This window comes from Liolophura sinensis, chromosome 1, assembly GCF_032854445.1.
Source record: "Liolophura sinensis isolate JHLJ2023 chromosome 1, CUHK_Ljap_v2, whole genome shotgun sequence".
NCBI classification, from domain to species: domain Eukaryota; kingdom Metazoa; phylum Mollusca; class Polyplacophora; order Chitonida; family Chitonidae; genus Liolophura; species Liolophura sinensis.
The window spans coordinates 20,442,356-20,466,648 of record NC_088295.1 but is presented as its reverse complement, the minus strand read 5'-3'; the positions used below and the strand labels follow the sequence as shown (position 1 = coordinate 20,466,648).

Below are 24,293 nucleotides of genomic sequence, written 5' to 3'. Positions count from 1 at the left end.
ATTTCCAACTGAGTCTCTATAACAAAGGCTTGCGCAGATTAGTTTTATCCTATGTAAAAAAAAAAAACCCGTATGATTGATTGCAGTAAAAGAAAAACTGTTTTATTTATATTTAAAAGACGAGTACTTATAGTTGTAAAGTGATCATATACCTGTCTGTAAGGTTTCACACCATGTTGTAGCATGTCCTCGTTTTCAATGCTCTAACTAGATTCCTCGTTATATAAATGGCGATTCTTCCATTTTCCACAACTACATTTTTATATCACAAACATATAACGCCATAAATTCATTGGCACCGAAATACTTGTACGTTTGTTCTGTTCACATTACATTATTTTAATCTCCCTAATTTGCATCGATGAACTCCTTCCATGCCTGGGCATAGATTTATACATAGAATACTAATGGGGGAAATAAACAACCGAGAAGTTCCTGGCTGGAGGCGGTGTTGTCAATCCATCGTCTACTTGACAAGAACGGTTCCCCCTAAACGTATACGTTTCTCTCTGGCCCTAAAATTTGTTAAGCGAAGGTATTAATACTGAAGAGACCTTTAATTTGATCTGTCCACAATAAGCGCCTGCTCGGCCACAAATCGAGATTTAATCTGATTAAGATAAGCCGTGCTTCCACCACGCACGTTTTCTGATGGTGTCCCGAGGTCAAAATCCACCCCGGACGTGACTCGCTCTCGGAACGTTCCCTAGATTTACGCCGGATTTATAACCGACGGACGTTGAAAACACTCCCAAAGATGTTTAAGCTTGTCTTGTAAAACCTTCAGGGGTGCATTAATACGAGACAATTTCCAAGATAGCCCCACTAGTCTAACTTGACCAGAGAAATACATGTCCTATGTTCCGGAACAGTGAATCGTGTTATTCAATTGAGGCTCTCAAGAACGACCGTCTGGCGATTGGACAACAGTGTTACAACACAGTTTGTACGAATTTATAAACTTTGATGCCTTGCACCAGTAAAACTATATATTTAAGTCATGGCAATGTTTGAAACATGAAGCTTCATAGAACGACAGCAAAAACAATAAAGGCCTACTAAATTATGGAATATAGAAACAAATATATATACATGTATGTATGGATATTTTAATGTTGCTTAATGCCATCAGAATGTTTCAGCCATATGATAGAGGCCAGTTTTGTGGGTAGAGGAAACCGGCATTCTCAGCATAAACCACTGACCTTTGGCAAGTTACTGGTGAATTTTCCTAGTCGTGACATACAGATATCACCAAATGGTCCTCAATGAACATTAGACTGCAGATAGAGATAGGACCATCATTCAACGTCCCACAAGAAGAACCTACAAACTGCCACCTTGTGTGTCTTTAATGATTGAAAAGTAAGTGCCTTTAACCAATTGACCATGGCCAGCTTTATGTCATCAGTTTATATAATGACAACAATTTCATCTAAACTTGAAAATATTTCTTTTTCTTTATTTCTCTTTGATGAATGATTGTCATCTTTCAAATATATTTGTATATAATATATATATACTCTCTTTGGACAATATACAAATTACACTATACAATCAGACAAAGATACACTAAGTATTGTTCTATGTTGCACAAATTGGTCCGCTTCAACCATGATGATTTTACATGAAAAGCCGTCTCAAAGACGTACTTTTGTAAAATGCAATCTCTGTACATGTATTTACAACTTGCATGAAAGTAGGGAGGTGAAGGAAACACACACCCCAGAAGTGGGAAACACAAGTAGCACTATTCAGAGGAACATACAAAGAACATATAAACAAGTTATTGAACAAAGAACTAAAGCACAGCTAAAAAAGACGGCAGTGACAAAATAAAATGCTTTTTTCTAACAGAAGATATCAATATGACGAGATCAATCATTTGAATATGTATCCCAAAGACAAAGGGAAATTTGATGCTGTCATTTTGTTATAGTAAGCTTAACAATGATACAATGAGCTGAAGTGCAGTTAAATTCTGTGATTTTGATTCTAATAGGCTTGGCTTAGCCTGATGATTATGAATGATTTACTGACAGGGCGTAGGTACAATTTAAATGTGCCCAATTTGGAATGCAAATTACAAGTACCATGACAAAAATTATTTGGTCTTCAGCTGTCTGGGCTTAAACATGGATTCCATAGCTGAAATATGTTGTACAGTCATCACATATTTACATGATCCTGCACCACCAGAAACAGAAAACAGAAACAGAATAGTGTATCTCCAGATTGCAGGAATATACGTGGGAACTGTGTATTCAAGTATGTCTATTCAATGTATTCAAGAGATTGATCTGTAAGTATAACAACATGTTATAAACTGTAAGTTAATAGAGCTCAGGACAAGGTAATGTCCTCGTCAAATGGGTTAATGTAAGTATACCAGGGTAAGTATGGTGTCATATATGTATGCCAGTATCTCTCATAAAATACTGCTGTACATTTAGCTGCCTGTATCATGCTTAGAGACATCTTAGTATGTGAGGGACTTCAGGCTTGGCTGATTCAGCAGATAATCTATCTACAACAACTCAGGGCATCCCACAACACAAAAAAATTCCATCAGATGACAAAACTAACTGCCGAAAAAAAAACTTTGTTGTGATGAACAATGATGATAACCAGTGCTCAATGACTAATTGTTACTGCATCAATCTGTTGCCACTGGCTCTAATTCCTAGCATCCTTACTCAATGAAGTACTATGTACACAAAGGGAGATCAACTCAAAACGAGAAACAAAATACACAGTCATAGTTTACAAATGTCAATATTAACACCAATAACCAGATGGTTAGCGCTTTCACTGTACATATACAACCATTCACGGATATCCTGTAACCTGATACAAACATTACATCAGTTTACAATAACAAAAAAACAGCAGCAATATAGTTGACATATTTGCACACAGCACACATCATTGCTTTATCAATATACACAGAATGATTATTTAATTATCACAAAGTATGCTGGATTTTTTGTCACTTCTCACATTCTTCAGGTTCAGCTATCACATGATACCATCAAACTGTAGACCAGTTATCAGACACCAACCATCTTAATGAGAAAACAATTCTCCTAATGTAAATTATCAGGAACATCAACGTTTTTCACACACGGGCTGTGATTTGTCCTTAGATAGTGTTAACTTCCATCAGTCATTTACAAAAAAACAATGGTAACTGTGGCACTCACACCACATGTAACAATATGGCCACATTCCCTTCCCAGCAGCCTGAGAATGCCCGCCTGCCATAGCTGTCCAGCAACACCCCCAGATATATTATTTCACCAGCCCAAGGAAAACATTCTTGGAATAGGGAGTTGATGTTTCATGAAATTTCTAGAAATTCCAATAACACAACTAGGTGTTATTTTTCTGCTTGTAACTAAGCTTTGTTAAAGTATCACAGATAGGAAAGCAGCAGGTCGATGCTTCTCCTCACCAGTCACAAGACTCTCCTTCTCCACATGAAAGCTTGGCTTGAGGCCTGCCCTGTGTATAAACTATAAACTTGTCACTGTCAACCTTTACTAGCTACACCACACCACAAAGAGGGCTTGGTGCTACAAGTTGCCTGCTACATAAACAGCAAAACAGTGTAAAACAGATGGGTACTGCAAACATGCCAGTCTGTTGGCCGTGGCTGTCAGCCTCACATCCTGACAGTTGCCCCCTGCCATTGTTTACAGCCCATGCTATTGTTTGGGGCTGATAACCCAGCTGACAGATGTAGATGTGGAATAGATGTTATGCCTCTCACCCCTCCAAGCATCTGACATCAGGGAGAGTAACTGGTGTTATTTGCCTAGTGTTATGATCTGTAACATGTGTTACATTGTCCCTCCTAGCCCTGTCCTGGAGCAGTTTAGTGATGAGGGGACAGCATTGCCATCATCTAGGTTTCAATCTCACATTCAGGGAACACCATATGGCAATGCTGTTGTTTTAGCTTCCTGGCCCAGAGAGCCTTTTAGTCAAATGAACACTCTAAAGTGTCATCCTCCTCTGCTGCTTGCCTTACTCTTTCCCAGTCCTCTAGGAATGGGGCACACTTCAGCCTCATCCTGCCCAGCTTTACAGACCCCATCAACAAGAACACCCCTGGGCCTTGCTGCACCCCACATTTCTTGGGAGCAATGATGGTCCCATGGAGGGTATGGCCATTACTGTGGTGCTTGACTGTGAAAAGGTCCTTCTTGGATTGCTGCACCACGCGATGTGCTGCCACCTCTATGTTGGTCTCCTCATGATGCTCTCTGTGCTCCACATGCAGAATTTTCCCCTCCACCACTGAAATCATATACGACAAGAGGTTAACAAATGTACACCACATAACTCTTCACTAGCGCATAACTATGTAACTATACCCCTATCCGATAATGATTCAATAGTCTCACTCTGTCTTTTGTTTCCAGGACACCAAGCATTTACAACTTTCATGACATGTACGCAAAACGAATTTGCCCTGCTGATTCACATGTCTTTGGGGTGTCAACGTCCATGCATGTCTTCAATCATGTGTGATCCAAGTATAATGCATGTCTGCCTCCTAGTCAGGCTGTACATCACTTCCAACATATCTAGATTCCATAGCTGTAAAGCACTTAGCTAAATTAAAAGGCTAGAGGTGCTAGAGGTTAAGGGTGGACAAGCTGAGTCATTGTACATGACAGCCATGTCTCCCCAGTAAGACTGGTTTCAGAGGCTATCAAACAATGATGACAATTAACAATCTTTACATGGATTTCCTTTTTGAAGAAAAAAAACTGTTTGAAAACACTGGCTGACATGAGAAAAAATAAATGGTTCAGAGTTGACATATATAGATTTATAGCTTAGATGTTCTTGATTAAGAATATGTTTAACTTTTTTGTTTGTTATTTGTATTTTTTTGAACAGCTTCAATTCTGCCAGTTTTTCCCAGAGCACTGTTTTTCATTACATGGGTGGTAAATAAATCAATTGTTTATTGCAAAATCCTTGATGTGAAATTTGCCCATTAGGAGTGAAAGGGCAGTTGGGGAGGCACAGACAAATAAAGGGCAAATTGTTTGCCATCTGGAGGGCTCTGGGCAAGACCCACGGAGAGATTACATTTAACAAGAGCCTTATAGGCAAGAAGACATTCCCACAGCTCAACCCTTACAGCAGACTTGACTACCCCAAAGCAAATCCGAAATTTAATATATGCATTTATAATAAAACTAATCCATGACCATCTGATCTTCTAATTACTTTCTCTGTCTGCTTTGCGTATTATTACTCCTGGATTATTTACAAATGTTTACACGTCCTAGAAATGTTGATAACTACAGTTTAAAGGCAGCTATTAGACCTGGTGAGTTTTCCAGGCAGTGCAGTGGGGAGAATCAGCCAAATACACTTAAATGCCCTCCTGGATCTTTGCTAAAAAAGCATAGCTTTCCCCAAGAATTGTTACTGAGAAAAAGCTTTGGGGGTGCAAAGGGCACTTTCTCCATTAGACAAAGTTTAGTTCCCAGTTTGGTATCAAAGCTGCATCTGTAAGTCCCTAGTGTCATTTCTATGTTTTGGTCCAGTGAACTTGTGAGCTGTGATAAATTGACACCCCACTTTTTAAATACACACAGCTTTGGGAGTTGTGGGAACTGGTAGCTAGGCTGTGTGTATCATCCAATGGTAGTGATGATAAGTGAGACCCAGATGAAAGAGTCCACCCTTAACCATAGTATGTAACTAGTGCATCTGCAGACATCTACTAATATAGCCCAAATACTGACTCAAAGCACAGTCATACAGGAAAGACGTCCCAGCAATATCAAAGGTTTATTTGTCAATGCATCACTAAAACGACATTAAACCAATTGGAAAGAATGTCAGTAAAAATTAACAGCGACTTTAACCAGTGTTCAAGATGGCTTCCCTTTGGCTTATTTACTTACTTTAAATTCTTTAAAGCGCTCACATCATTCACATAGGAAATGCTTTCAAAAAAGTCAGAAAAAAAAACACAGTTTGAATGTTTCTGGGCTGGACACAAAAAAAGAGAAAAGAACTACTGTTGATATATTTATTATTAAACTAAAGACTTGCAAAAATAAATGTATAATAATTCATAGCTGTTTGTAAAATTTAAGTTTACAATTACACAAAAAATTGTTTGTTAAAACAGGGAAGCACTTAATTCCAGCTAACTCTAAGGCGACAAAAAGCATTTAAATAACACCTTCCTTTGTTCCTTCGAAAGAATTTTTTATTCCCCACTAAAATATTAGCTTGAGAAACATAGCCAATGATGGTTCTCGGTGGTGTGAAGCTAAGATTAATATGAACTGTTTACGGGTAAACAAGGGGCAATTCTTGTTCACTTGCTGTTGAACTAGCCATCCATGACCCCACTAGTAACTGTATACTTTTATGCCTGAAGACAGATTCAATTAAATTTTGCTCCATGTGTTGAGTTGATACATCAGAGAGACAGGAGGGCTATAATGAGTCTGGGTTGCTTAGGGTTACAGTGTGGGAAATAGTTCCCGCTCCTTCTCCACTTTGTACTCGCTCTACATCCATGCTAGGGAGGTAACAGGACCTCTAATCCCTATCTGCCTAACACTTGTGCTCAGCTATTATACAAACACCTAATATGCCACTCAACAACTTTACTAGCTCTATAAACAGACAGGAAACACATGGAAACAAACTGCAAAACTCCTTCATATATGAAAGATGAAATTCTATGATTTACTCATATAGTGCAGATCAGTGAACTGGCCAAATTAAAGTAAATTCAATTCTTCCTATTTTGCTGCAACATCTTGCTATTTTAAGATTTTTTTTTTTTTTTTTTTGATTGGTGTTTTACGCCGTACTCAAGAATATTTCACTTATACGACGGCGGCCAGCATTATGGTGGGTGGAAACTGGGCAGAGCCCGGGGGAAACCCATGACCATCCGCAGGTTGCTGGAAGACCTTCCCACTTACGGCCGGAGAGGAAGCCAGCATAAGCTGGACTTGAACTCACAGTGACCACATTGGTGAGAGGCTCCTGGGTCATTACGCTGCGCTAGCGCGCTAACCGACTGAGCAACGGAGGCCCCACTATTTTAAGACTGTTTCAGTTCAATAACCATGGATTAATCTTAGCATAGCCTTAGGTTTAGGCTGCCTTGCTAATCTTAAGGCTTATACCTCATGAGCTCCAAATTTATCAGTTAGAGATCTCTGTTCACAAGACAACACAGCCTTATTCAGTCACCGTGCAGTTTTACCCAAGACTATGGTATTGTCTACCCAAGTACAACCATAATTTGAGTCATGCTGCTTTCTGAAGGGAGGAGATCTATTGATATGCTGTATGAAAGACTTCAATGACTACCAAAAGGGTCAGGGTTCTATACAGGTTTTATGTCTTTCACACATGTCTGGTAAACTGACATTCAGTCACTATGGAAATGTAGACTCCTTGTCCAGGGATTGTGGACATGTTTTGTGAGTTAGCGGTCAAGTCCTTCAAATCTCACAGGTCCTGTTAGACTAACTGGTTATGCTTTTTGTAGCCTTTGACCTTCCAGGATACTTTAATCTGTCATCAAGCTTGCCATTCAGACTGACCCTATATCCACTTGACAAGGCCTGAACAGATCTACTGCCTCTCAAGTGGTCAGAGGACAAAAGGGTTCCAGCTTTTGTCCACCCTAACCACAAATTGATGGCTAGCTGAGCTGAGCAGAGCAGTTTTCAGTGAGTTCTGGCAGACAATTGCTGGTGTTTTTTGTGATTCCAGAGCTATTCTTCCTGTCCCGCTATCTGAAGTTTCCAGCGCTTAATAGGCTCTTGGGGATTAATTTGGCTCTTTTTGTGGTCAACCCAGCTAACTACTTCACATTTCCCCTCAGTTACACAGCCCTTAAATTAAGGACAGAAGCAGGACAGAAAACCAAATGAAGTCTTCGCCTACTTCCAACAAGGTCCTCATCAGCTGCATTTAAGCACTGGTGGTGCCAAAAAATAAATATGGTGTAGATCTACTGTACATCAAGAATCAACAAAGGTGCATTAAAATGCTCCTTGCTACTTGCGTCCTTAATATTTCTAGCAAGTTTTTAATTCAGGAAAAGAAAACATTATAAAGCCTTTGCACTCACCATAATCACTGGAACAATATGCTCTAAGTAACTCTTCTTCATCACAGGGTCTGCAATCTGGAACAGAGAAGAAAACAGGTGTTTAGATAGTGTGGAAGGAAAGGCCAGAGGAGCAGAAGTTGATGGACTAATGACCTGAAGTAAACAGAAACAGAACTGAAGTTTGACTGACCCCAGAGCAGTTTGAGGGTATTTAGGGTGTTAACAGCATAAAGGAAAACAATACACCAGCTACTGTAACACTTGATGCTAACAATACAGTCATATTATAAACATGTTTACTGCTGGCAGCCAAGGTTAACACATAACTGCTACAATCAACAAAACTCGAGAAGGTTTTTAGAAGCATACTTCTAAAAAGTGACAGAGCCTTTTCTCTCAGATTACTACTTTTGGACATATATGTTATAAATAACAATAAAAGAAGAAAAATTAGTACAACTACAACTACATCAATTTTGTAGGCCTGTGATTTTCAGATGATGGGTTTGGATGTTCCCATGGACTGCCTAGGTCATTCCCTGCAGTGATCTATGGTGTGTGAAGCATGTGATTGACACAGCAACTGTGGAGAGTAAGTCCTTGAGTAGCCTGGTCTGCTTACTACATTTAAGGGGAACTCAAAACCTTTTGGCTGCCTTTCTCCATAGGAGAAACTCTCCAAGCCTTTTATCCCCTGTGATTTTCACCCCATTTCTGCCCCAGTGTCTGAAGCTGTCATTATCTAGAGGGGAATGAACATGAGCTTGTAAGGATCAAGCTGGGCAAGAAAAGGGCCACCCCTAGGGGTTTAATGTGCACCACAAGCTAAAACACATCATTACTGACCTAGGCCATGCCATTTGACAAACCGTTGGCATTTTAGTCTATGTGCTACTGGTTTTGTTCCTTTCTTTGGCTATTTCTTTCCGTCATTTTCTCATGCAGCATGAAGTTTCTCATCACCAGTTCCAGTCAATCAGGGCTCAACTAAAAACACCTTATCCAGTCCTTACCATCATTATTACATCAGTCATCAGTACCATGTGTGCCTGCACCCTGAACACCTGACAGATATACATATCCAGCAAAATGTTCTCACAGGAAAACTGCCCAATTCCAGACCCTGATTAGCTGATGGATTAGAGACTTTTCCTAAACCACACAAACAGTGCCCAGGTGCAGAAGACTGTCCAGCAGAGTCTAACTGACCATCATATCAGGTGTCAACAGGTCAATCAAAGCGTCCTGAGAGGCTTCACCCCATGTTCACATCAAGCCAGCTCAATTAACACTGTTTACCAGAGTTCTGTTTATTTATCCCTCAGCTCATCTGGGCTCATCCCAAAAGTATGATGAGCAGATGTCAGAGCAGAAGAACCCGGACTTATTCCCCCACACACTGACAAAAATTACCCTCCCCAATCTGAGCTGAGAATTGCCTACACTATTATCTGGTAAAACTGTCAAGATTGAGATGATGACGAGCCAAGGAGCTTACATGCTAACACCAGAGCAGAGATTCAAGTTGTGCGCCAAGCATGTACAGCATTAAATATATCATGAAGTGTTATTCACACCAGTTAGCAACAAGAATAATGCCTTGCCAGTTTTCCCATTTATTTAACTTTTGTTCCGAGGGTGTCACTAATTATTTTGATGCAAGAAAGTTTACAGTTTTGGAAAATGTTTTTGAATGTCAGTCAGTACAATGGTTTGAATAATAACTTGCCCATCTGCCTTCTGTAATCTGTCATTGAGCACAACCCATTCCCAGCAGCCATAAATGTCGCCAACACAACCCCATTTCACATGCATGCCTCCCATGCTACATGTGCACTCTGTCCTTTAGGATATAATAATTATTCTTCAATAACAAATTCTTCCCAGAAACTTGACCCAGATTTGACAAGAGATCTCTAACTGTTTACCAAGTTGTCATCACTTGAAGGTGGAAGTTTCTACTTCAAGCTTCTCAGCTGTATGCAAATGTCACTAAAACTTTAGTTGGCCAAAAATATACTTGGCCTATAAAGTCAGTGCTTATGGCTGACACTATCTCCACATCAAAAATTTATTTACTGCTACAGTCTTAAGGTTTATACTAAACTGGTTTATGTGAAAAGCTAACTGTGTGCCTACGTGCCAGAGTATGTGACACCTCAAACTGTAGCAAATCTCCCTCAAGAGTAGCTGGACAGCACAGTGATCACTGCCACGGGAAGCTTGTCACCACACGCGTGCCATAATGTCACCTACATCCACACTGCCCTGTTTTTACACAACAAACTATTAATGGACTGTCAATTCAGCCCAGTAATCATCGAAGTTTGCCTTCACAAACACCTGCTCTCTTCACTATTATGAACTTACTTATACATTATCACGAACATTTTTTTCCATCTACTGACCAGCTGATCCAGTTTCTATTATAGAAAACCTCTGACATTTGCTAAAAGGAAAATGATTTGCTTCTTTTGTCACCAGCACACTTAGCCTTGAGCTGATTAATTAGGTAAATCAAGGCTTTCAGAAACCAGAAAATGCTGACACATGTATATGTATGGATCTATGTATGTATGTATAACCTATGTATATCTACACAAATGTACATTAGCTTACTACATACGCTATAGTTATTAACACAGTCTGCTCTCGGGCAGCTTTCTGCTTAATACACCCTCAGTCTGTACACATCAACAAGTGGTCATACAGGTTTTCAAGGCATGTCTGGGCAAGTTCAGCTAATATTAAACTTTCTGCTAAACTCTTCTATTAAAAATTTCTTTTCTAAAACCTATACAAATCATAGCTAAGTGAAACAGAGTTGACATAAGTGTGTAGACTGTGGGTAGAGTAGTTCTACAAACAAGTGAGGTAGCCAGCAAGTCCGGAGTTTGTACATGTACAGACATGTTTACTGTGAGCATCACCGTATAGGCCAGCTATTGTTCAGTGCACAGATAGCAGGATGAGCCCCTGACCTCTCTGTTCATAGCCCAACACAAACTACTATACACTTTTAATCAGAATCCGAGCTGATTTTATCTGGGTGCCTTTATGCCCAGGCCAGACCAGCCCATGTAGCCAGTCCCCAGCAAGACTGAACAAAACCCAGTGGGGTGACAAGCTCTTACACACTGGTAGAATAGAAAGTATGTGACGCTTCTTAGCTTCAAGATTTATACATGTAGCTCTTCAACTGACAGGATTATTCAAACTAGTTCACAAGTTCAGTGTAAATGAATTCAATGGCATTTCACTGCTTATTCATAAGAGATTACAGTAACTGATAAAAGTTCGGATTTTGATGAAAGTGTCTAAAGATTATATGCTCTAATGATTATATATGCATAACTGATTTCTGCTAATTAAAACACATGGGCAGTTAAGTCGTTCTCAGAGTGGGTTAGCAAATTACAGTAAATTTACAAGCAAATGACCCCTTCCTTCTGTCTGCACTGATCAACCTGTGGAGGCTTTAGTCCCTGGGCATTTCTATGGCCAAGCTGGCTCTGCTGTGACTAGTCAGACATGGTCAAAGGTCAAACAATGGAAGGGGAGGACGGTTACCCCATTAGGATAAGCCAGAGAAAGGCTTTGCCATTAGCATGAAAATACACCCTAAAAAAGGGGCTACAACTTCACACTAGTACAAGAAATATCTTTACAGAGATGTGTGAAATGTGGTGCATGGAGAAATTCCATGGTACAACACCTCACAGGCACTGGTTTATCAGCTTCGTAGTGGGCTACCAGAAATTAAAAACAAACACAGTAGCAAATCTTTTTATCGAAATGAAATTCAACCCTACCAGACTCCTAAATTTCACACTAACAAGGCTGTGGCTTGAGAGGCTGCATAAATTTTCAACCAGAGTTGCTGAATTTGGGTTGCTCAATTTGCTAAGAAAAACAAAATTTGTCCGACCTTTTGTTGCCCTAGGCAGAAGTGAGGTTGAATAGAAACTTGAGATGACAGAGATTGTGCCGAGGTGAAGAACTGTTAATAGAGAAGGGAGCTGTGATGGAAGGGTGATCTCTGGTTCTACCCCAGCCAACAGGGCACAGTTATCTCACACCAAAATACTGCAACCCCTCTAGATTTGTTTATCCATTGGTATTTATCTTCAACAGAGAAAACAGCTGCTCATCTTAGGCCTGTTTTCCTTCTAACTGCTCAATAACAACCACTGACCATCAGTGCAGGTCCCTAAGACATCCCAGCTTGGCCTTTCCACCAGTGCCCAATGGGGCGTCCCTGGTAACTGCACCATTCATAAACATTCAACAGACAACAATAATAATACAGTCAATATTTTCAACAGGTTGATTTCAAGCTCTCAGAATAGCCCCTTGAGAAATTCAGAGACATGCATGGGATGGGACACATGCTAAAACAGAAGTCCTTTCTGGTAGGATAAGCCTATTACTGATCTTTTAGTCAGGGAGAAAGTATTAGACACACTTCAAAAATTATAAGTTGCAATGTCATTATTATAAATGCATTTGTGCAATGAAACTAGACTTTGTTAAATGAATTCTGCAAATTGATAAATTCATTAAATCTGAAGTTTAAACCCTTGTAAACACTGCAATCCCCATAGGGCTAACACTGCGCTCCCATTCCCACAGGTCTCTCACAGTACTACACATACAATGAGTACCACACTCTCTGCACTCTACATCACAATCTGTGGTTTCCCATAATTCATAAGCCCCACCTCCAGAGCCTCCTTCCACTGCACATGTAGTAACACAGAGGTAATTACACCCAGCTATGTGCCCTTTTGCCTCTACCCATTTTCCCACCCTGTACACTTCTTGTTTGGGAGACTTGCCCTAACTAACACAACACACACAAATCACACAGGGGAACATACAAAAACATAACTGTTCACAGTTTCATAAATGAACAAACAAGTTTTGCCACACATTCGCCTTTAATAAAAATGTATATATGGGATATTTAAATAGTTGACGGTACAGAGTTAATAAAGGCCAGGTAATAATAGAGTATAATAAACAAGGACAAGGAATATGAAGAAATCTTGCTTAGAGAGTTTCATGAAAAATGTGTATTTCTTAAACTTTACAATGCATTATGAATTATTAAGCCTTCTTGGTATATATCCCAACAAATGTTAAAAACTGTTGTAAGCAAAATTGTTTTTAATTTCACTTACAATATGCCACTGTAAAGAGTGTTTGCATTGTTGGTCTGAAAATTAACTATGGCATTGCTTTAGGAAAGTCATAATAGCTTAGTTTAGACTTAGCTATACAGTGAGTGAATCTCATTTGAATGTATACAACATCTATTTCTATTCACAGTGATCAGTTATGTGACTGTTGTCTGTCTGGTGGTCAGTTTAGGTTCTCTTGGAGAAAGAAGTACCTACGGACCACAGCCATTTACCTTTATGGCCCCAGGCAACCCTTCTGCATGCCATTAAGCACACACATCTCCCTAGGGTTTGACATGATCTCCTCCCAGTCTCTGTAACACACCTGGTCAACTTGGTGTTACAAAACAGCCACTATTCTAAAGCAACAAGGACAGCTTTACCTGGACATGTTGTAGAGTGGCATCACCACCTAGGATAATCACAGTCCTACGGTTTGGAAAGACTTGTTCTAGTTACAGTGGCATTAAATCCTCTCACTTAACCCCTTGTTCCACTAACCCTTCCCCTTGTCTAGTATAAAACAGGCTGGTATCTGAAGATCTGGCCACAGCACTCTGATGCATTAGATACACTAAACCAACAGAAAAAAATTGCCCCCTTTAACCACACACAATATGCTAGGCTTAAATAGAAGCTTGTTAAGACTGAAATATCAGCTATCAAAATAATAAAGTTAATGCAGGAATATAGTTACTGCAGCAAAAACATATAATTTGTGGTAATTGCTTAAAGACTTATTCACTGTGGTATCAAATACCAAATCAGTGTCAATTTAGAGTAAATGTATGCAGATGGCTTTATGGTGGTTATTATTGACATAGGCTCAAGTGTTAGCCATATGAAAACATGGGGAGATCTGCGCTGGGCAAACACTCTGACATTTCCTACCCTACAGACCTTCACCACACAGGTCAAACATCAGATTCATCAAATGTTTTGTTTTTTCTCTGTTCTCGTACATTAATATGCTGTCTTATTTCACAGGATTGCCGTCAGTATGCCACACATACTCTTACACTACCTCTGTGGCAGGCCCACGGCAGCAAATTGGCAGAAATAATTAAAAACATCAATTTCAGACCCACAAAAATTATGACATGCCACAAAAGGGTGCACTTTCAAAAAGTGACATCTATGTGTACATGTATGCTAGTCATTAAGAATTTCCCTCCTCAAGTAATCATATGTTCATATTTTAATTGCTCTAAGATTTTATAGAGATAGGTTTGGTGGTGGGGTGCCCTGCCACAGACCACCCTTACCATGGACCGGTGTGGAAGGTGTCATACCAGTACCATAATATTTCTAATAACTTTGACATAATTGCTGAAAGTTACCGCATGATAAAGCATTTACTATGATCCTTAGAAAACTGACATTTAAATCACGGTATGAGGTGCCAGTTACCCATAATACAAGACTGGAGTGAACATTTGCACACTTTTGGGAACTGAAGTGCATAACACATAACTAAGTTCATACACCATCCTAACCTTGAGAGATATATGGGTAGGGCATACAACTTTATGGAGTTCTTGTTAACTTGCAGTGAATATAACAGATCACCGACCTGAAGATAGATGAGGGTACATGCATCAGATCCTTGCTAGTTCCACGCTAATGTCAGCTCACGTCAATAGATGGAATTTCAGTTTTTGTGAGCAGGTCATCTCCCGCTGACTCCAGCACAAAAGCCTTTACAAACAGCAAGTGGAATTAACAAAAAATTCCACGCTGCCGCCATGAGAACCTCACATCTACCATATATAGGTAGAAACACTGAACAACGCCAGACTAGAAACAGATTCATTTCACCTGACAGCACAACTCTGAGTTTAAGTCTTTAAAGTGCCAGCTTCTCAATTTGTGTAAGATTTACTGGTAGCATATCGGAAAATTCACAACTCTGAGAGACTGCATAGCACATCAGCACAGCCAAGATTTTCATTGCTTTAGAGATTCACATTCTGTAATTTTAATTCCTATCCTAAGTTCTTACAGTGCGGTGCAGATAACGCTTAACAATATGCTGGATCTTTTCTGAAAGTTTACAAACTACAATGTACACAAAAAGCTTCAGTTCCTAGCCTAAAGAATCCTTAACAATACATCTGTACAACTTAGTGGACAACCCCATCCATGCAGTGTTTAGAAAAGGCAATTTCAAACCATTAGGCATTATTAGGAGCCCTTTAGGGGACAGCCTAAAATCCTAAGCTCTTACTTACACAGGATGTCTGTAATACAATTAAAGGTCCCTAACTGATACAATGCTATAAAACCAGGATACATTATGAGCCTATGGCAACATTAAAGCAGGATGGAGCATTAAGAAAACATCAGTTAGAGACTGAGGGGTTTAGTAACTAAAGGATAAGTGTGTACACCTGTGGCTATAGGCAATGAGTTGGAACTACAAGACGAGGTAAATACAGATACACTGCCACAGATCCTGTCCAGATGATGACTTATAGTATAATAGACAGGATACAATGTCCTCACACAAAGACATGAAAACCGTCATTTGCTTTGATACTAAAGAGTAAGCTTGGTAAAAGGCACTCATCTTGTTACATAACTGTTTCTTACCCATACCTGTGGACTGGAAGTACTGAGGCCAAACATGAATCTTGTGCCTATATCAACTGTAAACTAACAACTTTACTTTGTACATGTGGAGTTTATCACAGCTAATTATTGCTACCTGCTTTTCTAAATTCTTGTGAAAGTTTGCCAAGGGGCTATACTTTTCATATACCTCTTTAACAAAATTTTAAAAAAGAATGTGCTAAAACTAATGCCATCTTCCTACAATACTTTATACTTTTTTTATCACACAGAAAAATTCCACGCATATCTAAGATTATAAATTGGTACTTCAGATGGTATTTATTTGACATATTCTTTGTGTTCACATCATCACTTGAATAATTAACCAAATTATCCATCATGTTAACTATCAATAATAGTTGGTCAAACACAAAACATGCATGAGAAAGATATCTCTTCATGCTGATGTCTGGAAATCCCAGCATAGGGAGGGGCACAATTTGAAGACAAAGTTTTTAGGTTCCAGTGGAGGAAGATCATCACACCACTTTGCAAGCTTAACTGTGTATATAGCAACCACAAACTGTGAACAGGTAGGGGGTCATTGCACAGCCTTGCCAAATGCCAACAAAAGTATGCAAACAGAGGCTTAAGTCAGAGGTAATGGTTCACTCAAGCAGGGTAATTATCACCAAATCTTAAGTCTATGCTACTCCTCAATGTCCAGATTATGACAGAGCCCCTTCTTACCTGTTCATTACTTACACTGGGAGGGAAAGCTCATTGTTCTCTAGAGGCTAAGCTGTGACAAGCTCTGGTGGATTATTACACAATGGCATACAACCTTCCCACCTATAGCAGTGTCACTGGTCCCTTTGATAATCAGTGAACAATAGTACGGACAGTCACCTCACATTTCCAAGGTATTCTTAAAACCCTAACCCACCATTACAAGTGCTAAAGTTTGTGGTACCTGGTGTCACATCGAAGGGAGGGGAGTGGCTATATAACACTCCTGTAACATTATCACAAATAAAACTCCTGTAACAATCACATTAACCAGTTCTGGATACAACAACATGCCCACTAGCTCACCACCCCCCCCCCCCCCACCCCCTGCGAGACAGCAGTGAGTGCACCCAAAAAGTCAAAACAATAACACAGCATGTATCAACAGTAAAGTCCGACTTACCTTCTAATGGATCAAAATACAGTTTTGACTGTAGTCTCTCTATATCATAGTCTATAACCACCCTGGGTACACCTTTGAAGACCACTGACGACTCTGGGACTAGTTCTATATACAGCATTATAGGTGCAGATGAAGCAGTCAAACATATTTCTTTGGAAACACCTTCTACTGTCTGTATGTGTTTTAATCCAATTCGTGTTTCCTGAGATACTTTAACACGGGTATATTCACTGGTGATTAGCACACATCCTTTGAAATCTACAGGATAACCTGGGTTTATCTCCACTCGGACAGCCCCATATGGGTTAGACCACTCCACATGGCCTTCTTTGCACTTGGCTTTAACATTGGTTATTCCTCTAGGTTCAGATGTGTCCTCACTGAAAACACACAAAACAGTTATGATTTTAGTATCTTCACAAAACAGTCACAGTAGAGAGACATAAGTGAAAGAAATTTTCTCAAAAGAAAATAAATAAATAAAACAGTTCTTACTGATACATGAACATCTTCAGAAAACTATGATTATTGCAATATAATACAGCTGACAATGTTCCTCTTAGTGAGGATGTCAGGAGTGGTGAGAGTGGGGGACAATGTATAGCTTCTTTCAAATGGCATGCAAAGATAAGCAGTTTAAACAATACAGCAAAGTGTAAGACCACAGATTTTCTAACTAAAACGATTTAAAACATCGGTAGTAATAAATACAAATAAATATTCTTCGAAAAATCACAATTTATGTACTGAAGCACCTTAGTAGCTGTAGCTTAAACTTATTTCTGAAGTGTTTCAAACTTTATCCGAGAAAGCAGACCTGCATGCCTTTGCGTGTATGTGAGTGGGCTTTTAAAGTAAAATTTGAAACAGGGTATGCTAGTTTGATGATATCTGGTTTCTCCATGAGGAAGCTTAAGCCTAACTAGTGTACAATAAGTTTTCACAAGTTTAAAAATATCTTGCTGGCATGTCACAAGAACCTGACTCATAAATATAAATCCAGGAGTCCAAGTAAACCTAATCCGGGCCAAATAGATTGATGACAATAGGCCTGTAGCTTAAACTGCTGGCTTGCATGTCTGAGAGTCATTTGAAGTTATTGGATTATTACCCACCCATTCCTAACCATACCCTTGAGAGAAGCATTCCAACTTGGTAAAGCTAGAGCTTAGCTGTGGCGTTGTATTGTCACAATTAGAAGATCAAATGTAACCTAACACATCCACTCAGATCCAGATCATTCAGATGACACACCTCGCTAGACGCTATGTCAGATGCTCAATAAGCACGCCCTTCAGACCAGTTTTTTTTCTCTCAGATTTCTTTTCAGAGTTGTGATATCATTTTTCTGGTCTAGAGTGAGTTGGTTGGGACAAAAGCACTCCTGGGGAGAGGTATGCAAGCACGAGGGGTGGCGACGTGCAGGGCATGTTAGGTGTATGCTCCACATTCCTGGGTTTGTTTGCAGAGTCCCCTGGAGCCCACTACCCTGCCCCAAACACACTGATATTAAATGGCATTTAATGGGCACCATTACCTGGGACAATGTCCTGGACAAACTTGTGAAGTCAAACATGGATTAATTTTAGGTTAATCAAAGACGAGACTGTATATGTAGACTGTGAAAGCAGACTTAAAATTGGTTAGCTTGTTCTCTAGCTTGGATATACAATACAGATTTAAATCTTTGGCAATCATGTGTTGCATTCATAATACAGTGCATAGATATATATATATATATATATATATATATATATATATATATATATATATATATATATGCATCTTAAAATGGCTTCCACACGGGACCAGCAATAGAGACATGTTCATCTGAATCAATCTAAAAGGTTATCTCTGCTGGTTATTTGATCTACTTCTATATTTTCGTTTGTGTCACATTCCTGAGAAGGGGAGACTGAGAAGATGCTACCTTCGCCTGGATAAATAAACCCATGATTAGGGTGGGGAATAACTTGTTAGACTTCTGATAGTCTGGGTTAAGGGGCCAGACATGGCAAAAGGCCATCCTCTGGTTTGTTTTGTCTGGGCCAGAAAAAGTTATTCTGGCTTCTCTTCTGCCAGTTAGACAATGCTTCCTCACTTCCTGTGTGCCCATCTAGTCCCTGCCATTGATTTCTAACCCCAGCATGGGTGCCCGCATTCCAAACACAAACCACCAAGACCCTGCTGATTTGATTTACACTGTTGATTGCATCATGTCAACTCTCTTGCACTTTGAAAAAATCCACCACGTAGCCATTGTGTAAAAAAATAAGAATCGAAAGACATGAGGTTTACAGATTGGGCGAGATTTGTGCAATAACAACAAGGCTGGGTTTGAAGAGGAGCAGTTACATATCCTGTTCAAACACAGCCCGCTCATGCAACAGATTAAGAAATACGCCAAAACCAACACGAGGCTGGTGGAGAGACGTTACGACAACAGTCCCTGAATGCTCTCAAACAAAACACAGGCCAGCTTGCATAAACTCTACTCTTATTATGTCTCAGAGATTACAATACAGCCTTTACAATTTTTACCCCAATACTGTAGATATATGTAAAGCCCAGTCTGGCCCAGTTCATGACACACACCTCATGCTTTGAATCTTTTTATGCCTTACCTATAAACCTGACCAAGGCAGTCCAAGGCACTAACACGAATAAAGCAATACCTTTAAAACTTACTGAAAAGGCCTCACAAAGGAAACATTACCGTCAACTCCCAACTACACTTTCTGGCTTTCAATTCAGAAATTATAGTCAATAGTTTCAAATGTTTGAACTATAAGCACAACTGGAGACAGATGACACCTAGTACTAATCAAATAAAATGGAAAAGCAAAACATAAAAATGCGGCCATTTAGGTTTTCATGTATCACACTGAAGTAAAACGTCTATTTTACTAAATATATTAACATCAAAGGCATTGCATGTTTAGCAGACAACTTCAAATGTCTCAACACCTGTTGTGGAGACGTTTCATTTGGCAACAAATCAACATTTTAAAAACATTTTGTGTGGGGAGAATTAGCTTTCTCTTTTCCCGGACATTACAATGAAATCGACAGCTTCAGGCCACCTGCACACTTGAGCAGTGCAGTACAGAATTGTTATCAATGCATGTTCAATGATCACTAAAGAGTTGTCCATTAGAAAATCACTGGAGGATTAAACCTGGGATCAATAATCTGATCTGTCTGCTATACTCCTCTCCAATGAAATCCTGCCTTTGATCTGCCAATTCCAGACTTAAGCTATGCCATCTAAAGAAATCTCTCACAGAAAAAGCCTGCAAGAAATATTAAACAGTTAAAAATACCCAAGTGTACATGTGATGAAAAAAGCATAGAGAAAAATAACATATATCAGTACTTAGGTGATATGCTACAGTTTTTATCAAACATTTCCTTTTCTTTCATAGCAGAAAAAGAAACATGTATTGTCCTTTGATAAGTTAGACACGTCAGTCATACAACTAGTTTACTTTTTTGATAGCAAGATATATAATGTCATGCGATGTGTTTTCTTATTTAGGCTACCAGATAAAAAAAGCTTCAATTTTAACGACACCAACAGCCAATCCCTTAACCTCCAGTCACATTATTTATTCCAAACTGTCTGTGGAAAATTTTCTCCACACAATCAAGTTTCACAAGGTTACATAATTAATATTTGTTGCACACAGTTAGTTGGCTCTTCCACTCCTGCATACATGTGCAACACAAGTGTTGTGAACATCTATAGCATAAAAGAACCTCTGTATTGTACGTACATGTTTTTTCTAATCATTTTCAAGGAAAACAAGTTTGCAACCTGTTGAACCTGTTACTTAATCGCCTAATGGCTGTGATATAGAGCCTATTTGGTTGTCAGTGCCAGGACAGGCTCACTACAGATGACACACATAGCATACTCATTGTTTTCAGCAGTACATATAGTAATAGTGATCTATTGCACTTCAAATTACCACAGCACTTTGCAAATGCATCATACATAAAGACTTAGTATGTTCTTTATTATTACAGACAAAATATGTTTTTCTTATAAAAATGTACTGTTAATAAGATTGTTAAGTTTGCACTAAATATTTGCAAAAGTTTTTGTGCTATATACTAGATATAATAAAGCCTCTTATCAGAGATTCCAGCTTTTGCACCGCCAACTGAACTTTGAACCAGAGCTGTGAGGAAATCTGACCATAGAGAGCCAGGACCCTGGCTCTGTACAGATGCCTATGTCCACCTGACCCAGGAACTGCTTAATTTGGATCTCCAGTCCACTGGCAGATCAAAAGGGAGGCGAAATTAACAGTTAAGCCTCTCCTGTGAGTGGTGGAGTGTCGACCTTAGCTTTCAATGCACCTGACCAACCTGGCGGAATAAGGCGCTAAATCTTCACATCAAAGGTGTCAGACCAAGCCTAAGTGTTTACCTGAAGTCCCTCTAATCCTAGTTCTATCCTCCACACCTTTAAAACTGACCCCTCAAAATACAATTATAGCCTGATTTCTGGCCCTTGTAGGTACTTTTTAACGACAGTTTATTACTCCAGTGTTTTACAGCCAGTTATGTTATAGCATAAAGCAAATATTAAGATAACAACTGTACATTTTTTAAACACACAAATCTCCCAACTTGCAGCGGGTGGGAAAGTTCACAATAATTTCACCATAAAAAACAAACTTTTGTCCCTGAGAAGTGTATTCTTTTGTATAGAATTATCAAATCAAGATCTTTACCTAGTGAAAAATTATCTTTACTAGGCGTAGACTATTTACAGGTCTTCCTCTACATATGTTAGTTTAATGAAGGGCACATTTGTGACTGGGTCATAACAAAGCATGACAAACTAGCTGGCTGACCATGAATTGCACTGTTAATTCTGGTTGACTTCCTCCCTAAACACTAAGTACGACATAACATCAGCACTGAAGACACCACAAATGATACTAAAAACTGACGTACTGTAACAAAATTAAGCACAAACAGAGTCATTAAATTCCTTCTTTACACTAAGCCATTCTGAACATTAACGATAATTAAACATGTACATTTCTGTGGGAAATCTATCTGGCTTGACAGTCTAAACAACTGAAAACAAATTTATGAATTGCACATATGTACTACAATGCACAATAACTACTGTTGCCAATTCAGACAAAATAATGCAACATGTGGTTAAGAAAATAACACAAAGAGCTTAAATGCTCTTCATTTGTGAGATCATTCTTTAACAGAAACTTACAATGTTGTAAACTGCCTAAATGGATTTAACCTCAACACATGTGTAAGAAAACTGCATTTAGCCTTAAAAAAAAGTACTAATGTGTTCATTTCTATCAGTTGCTGAGGATATAAAAAGTGGATCGATCGAAACACAAAAAGTGTGGTTTCATTGTTCTTCTTTTCTTTGCATATCTGCCATCCAGCAGAAAGCTCTCTCACTCCAATGATACTCTGCTTATTTGTAGCCTCAGTTTGTTTCTGCCCAGTTCACCGAGGCTTATTTTGGAGCAGAAAGTGACTAATATACGCAATAATTTGCCACATATCGTGGCACGCTTCGGGAGCTCTGAAATCGCAGCAGACACAAGTCAGTGCAGTAGGGCTGGTATCAGTATGTACTCAACTTGACATGCTTACCGATAACATTGTTCACACAGGATGTCACCAAGAGAAATAAATGGTTTTAATTATTTTCATAAGCACTGCACACGCAAAAACTATGGTGACATGAAAAAAGAGCAAATTCCGCTGAAAGACAAATAATAGCAGACATCAGTGTGTAATTATAGACAACCAGTGACATAACATCCGTTGTTGGGAGAACACGCACACGTGTTTACTGATAGCGTGTTAAGGATGTTGACCGGTCAGAGAGAAGCTATCCACTGTGTGGAGAAAAATTCTACACAATGATTGCTTAGATTATGTCCGCCGTTGAAGCTGGGGATACACAGATAAGTGAGTACGTACCTCAGTATACATTCGCACTGGTCACAGTAACGCTGGATGACAGCGGGCCGGCCCCACACCCCGAGTCCGAGGGAGACGAGGAGCACTGCCCAGAGCACCACCTCCCTCACCAATCGGAACCCCCCCACACACATTGTCAACATTTCCACAACTGTCGGTGAAATTCACGTTCCTTCCTTAAAAGTTAACACAGATACAAAATGTAGACGATCTGATCTCTTTTTGGAATTCGACATATTCTTACATCTTGCCCGGTAACACTCCCATGGTAAACGCCAACAGAGATCGGACAGTGAGGGAGAGCTGTAGCGTGTTGCTCAGTTCGCCGTGCCGTACACATCCACTATGAGCGTTACACACAGCTAGCCCGACTCAGCGACAAGTGGCTGATAGCTCAGCCAGTAAGCGCATTTATCTGCCCTCATCGGTCCCCCAGCACTGGTGACACGCGAGGTGGTCCCGACCAGACCAGTCCATAGTCAAAACAGGGTGATTAGCTCTGCGTGGAAAGGCACCATTCACTAGCTGTGCACATAAAACCATAAAAATCAACGCTGTACAAACAGTTTTGTATATTAAAACAACTTTTCAAACCGAACAAACTGAAAATGGCATTTGTAAACAAACACATAATTTTTAGTGAACTGTTTCTGACACTTGACACACCTCTGTGAGAATGGCTGAATCGACCACATGATTGCTCACAACACTCAGTGTTCTAACACCCAACTGAAAAGTTACGTATTGTAATAGGCACAAAACTGCTGTGGAGTATTGAATTTTTTTGGTAGAAAGCTGACGTTTAAGACTGAGCAAGAACCTGTATAAAGGCCTATACATTCTAATTGTTATAAACTAAGTATAAACTAATGGGGCATAACTCTTGAATTGGCCCGCTTTCACGTCCATCATTTGACTACTATCACATAGCATGTATAATCATCGATCACGTAGATCTCCAGCCTATATATATTGGGAAAGTGTGTCTGTACACTTCTTATGCATGGATTCTGTTTCTGTTTTCCTGCAACCCATCAAATCATCAAACAATGCTGCTATAAAGCTTCATAAATATGTAGATACCGATCTGTCGATAGACTTAAAAACAAATTCATGCTGGTGGCGAATTCATTGTTCTTTGCCATACGAAAGATTAACAGAAACGCGTTTACATTCACGCTTCAGGTAAAAGCTACAGTCTAATATACTGGCTTTGCCTTTTAAGAGATGGATGGGTTTTAAACGCATCCTCAGATGTGTTGTCTAT

The 24,293-nt window shown here is 39.4% G+C and overlaps 1 protein-coding gene across 1 annotated transcript; it reads right to left on the bottom strand.

Annotated features, from left to right (window-relative positions):
* Positions 1 to 1,172: 1,172 nt before the first annotated feature.
* On the bottom strand, positions 1,173 to 23,382 carry LOC135470075 (meteorin-like protein). The gene is made up of 4 exons (XM_064748814.1): positions 23,027 to 23,382; positions 17,048 to 17,427; positions 8,138 to 8,194; positions 1,173 to 4,302 (listed from the first exon to the last, which is right to left on the bottom strand). Exons 1-4 carry the CDS (start codon positions 23,167 to 23,169, stop codon positions 3,983 to 3,985), a joined length of 900 nt encoding a protein of 299 aa, XP_064604884.1. The 5' UTR covers positions 23,170 to 23,382; the 3' UTR covers positions 1,173 to 3,982.
* Positions 23,383 to 24,293: the final 911 nt, after the last annotated feature.